General features: G+C 46.9%; 1 protein-coding gene across 2 annotated transcripts in view; it reads right to left on the reverse strand.

Annotated features, from left to right (window-relative positions):
* Window positions 1-1,429, reverse strand: part of LOC116689159 (ral guanine nucleotide dissociation stimulator) — a 65,908-nt gene that overhangs the window by 53,762 nt on the left and 10,717 nt on the right. The window contains exon 1 of one of the 2 annotated variants that reach the window (XM_032515570.1): window positions 242-519. The exons of the other annotated variant lie outside the window; for it this stretch is intronic. Coding sequence (XP_032371461.1) covers window positions 242-337 — 96 coding nt within the window. The 5' untranslated portion in view covers window positions 338-519. Of the gene's footprint in view, window positions 1-241; window positions 520-1,429 lie in introns of those variants that run through there. 2 annotated transcript variants of the gene reach the window in all.

Here is a 1,429-nt window from a genome sequence, read left to right on the forward strand (position 1 = left end):
ACACACACACACACACACACACACACACTAACCTACTTGTAAAACACACAACACACACAGACTATGAATACTTAAAATGCACTCTGCAGTATACAGTAGGCCACTCATATGTGCAGAGCAACACGACAGAATTGGGCATACACACATTTACACACACATGCAATTACAATTTTAAGTACCCTTACAGACACACACACACACACACACAGCCAGCTCTCTGCGGTGTGTTGTCGGAGCTCACCAGGTCGTCCAGGATGTTGACGGGGAAATCGAACATGCACATCCTAACGGGCTGAGCGAGGGCTCTGTGCAGGCTGAACAGGGACTTGGCTTCCATGCTGCACACCGTACGCAGCGCTAGGCTGCCACTCGAGCGCTCGCAACAAACACACACCAAGAAAAAATGATTTCAAAAAAAGAAAAAAAGAAAACAAGAAAATAAAAATCAAGAAGGAACTCCCCAAGCTGGCTGCTCGCTTGGTCTGCCTCTCACCGAAGACTGTGAGGAATCCGTCTCAGAGAGCAAGAAAAAAATAAAAAAAAAATAAAGAGGAACCCCTCCACCTCCACCTCCCTCCTCTGCCTCTTTTTCCCAGCCACTAACATACCCAGCACTCCCCTCGTTTTCCTCCCCCCCCCTCTTCCTCTTCTCGTCTTTCCTCCTCCTCCAGCCTCCTTCCCTCACCAGGGAACGTCTTGTCACCAGCTGCTCTCTTGTCTTTCCGTCTTCTGGAGGTATTGCCCAACAGCTCAACAGCAACACACAGCTGTAATGCCACGACCGCAATGTGTGTGTGTGTTACAGGCTGAAGACTTGCCATACAAAAGCATTCGACTGCCAGACAACAACAAAAAAATTCTCATTAATAATTCTAATTAAATGCAGCAGGTAAACATCGGGGTTCTGAGTCGCCGTCTTGACTTTTGTCTGCTTCATTATGCTGCAGAGATTTAATCAAGAGAGAAAGACCGGCTATGTTTTTGCTCCTGTAGTGCCAGAATGTCTGTGTGAGCCCATTAAAGATGAAGCAGGGGGACTGCTTCTAAGGCTGCTGCATGAACCAGTTTGCATTAATGCTTCTGGTGAATGTGGAACCAGACGTTCTGGCAGGTTACTAGCCCCCATTTGAAGATTGTTTTCTTTTGTGAATATCTGTTGGGATGATAAAAACCCCTCCAGCGGTTGTGTCTCCTGCCTTCCTTTTGAGGGTTATTAAATATTCAGACAGCCAGACTGTGGTGTGTTGACCAACGTGTCAATCACACAGTGATGTCTTCTTCCATCGATTGTTGATGATGACATTTTGTACTTTAGGTGGCGTTTGCTGTCCTTGATATTGAGTCACAATTACGTTAATGTCAAGACCGAAAGAACTAGATCCAGGGTCTGGTTACCAGGTCTGGTAAGGATGCCTCCTGGGCGCCTCCC

Source organism: Etheostoma spectabile, chromosome 5, assembly GCF_008692095.1.
Source record: "Etheostoma spectabile isolate EspeVRDwgs_2016 chromosome 5, UIUC_Espe_1.0, whole genome shotgun sequence".
NCBI lineage: Eukaryota > Metazoa > Chordata > Actinopteri > Perciformes > Percidae > Etheostoma > Etheostoma spectabile.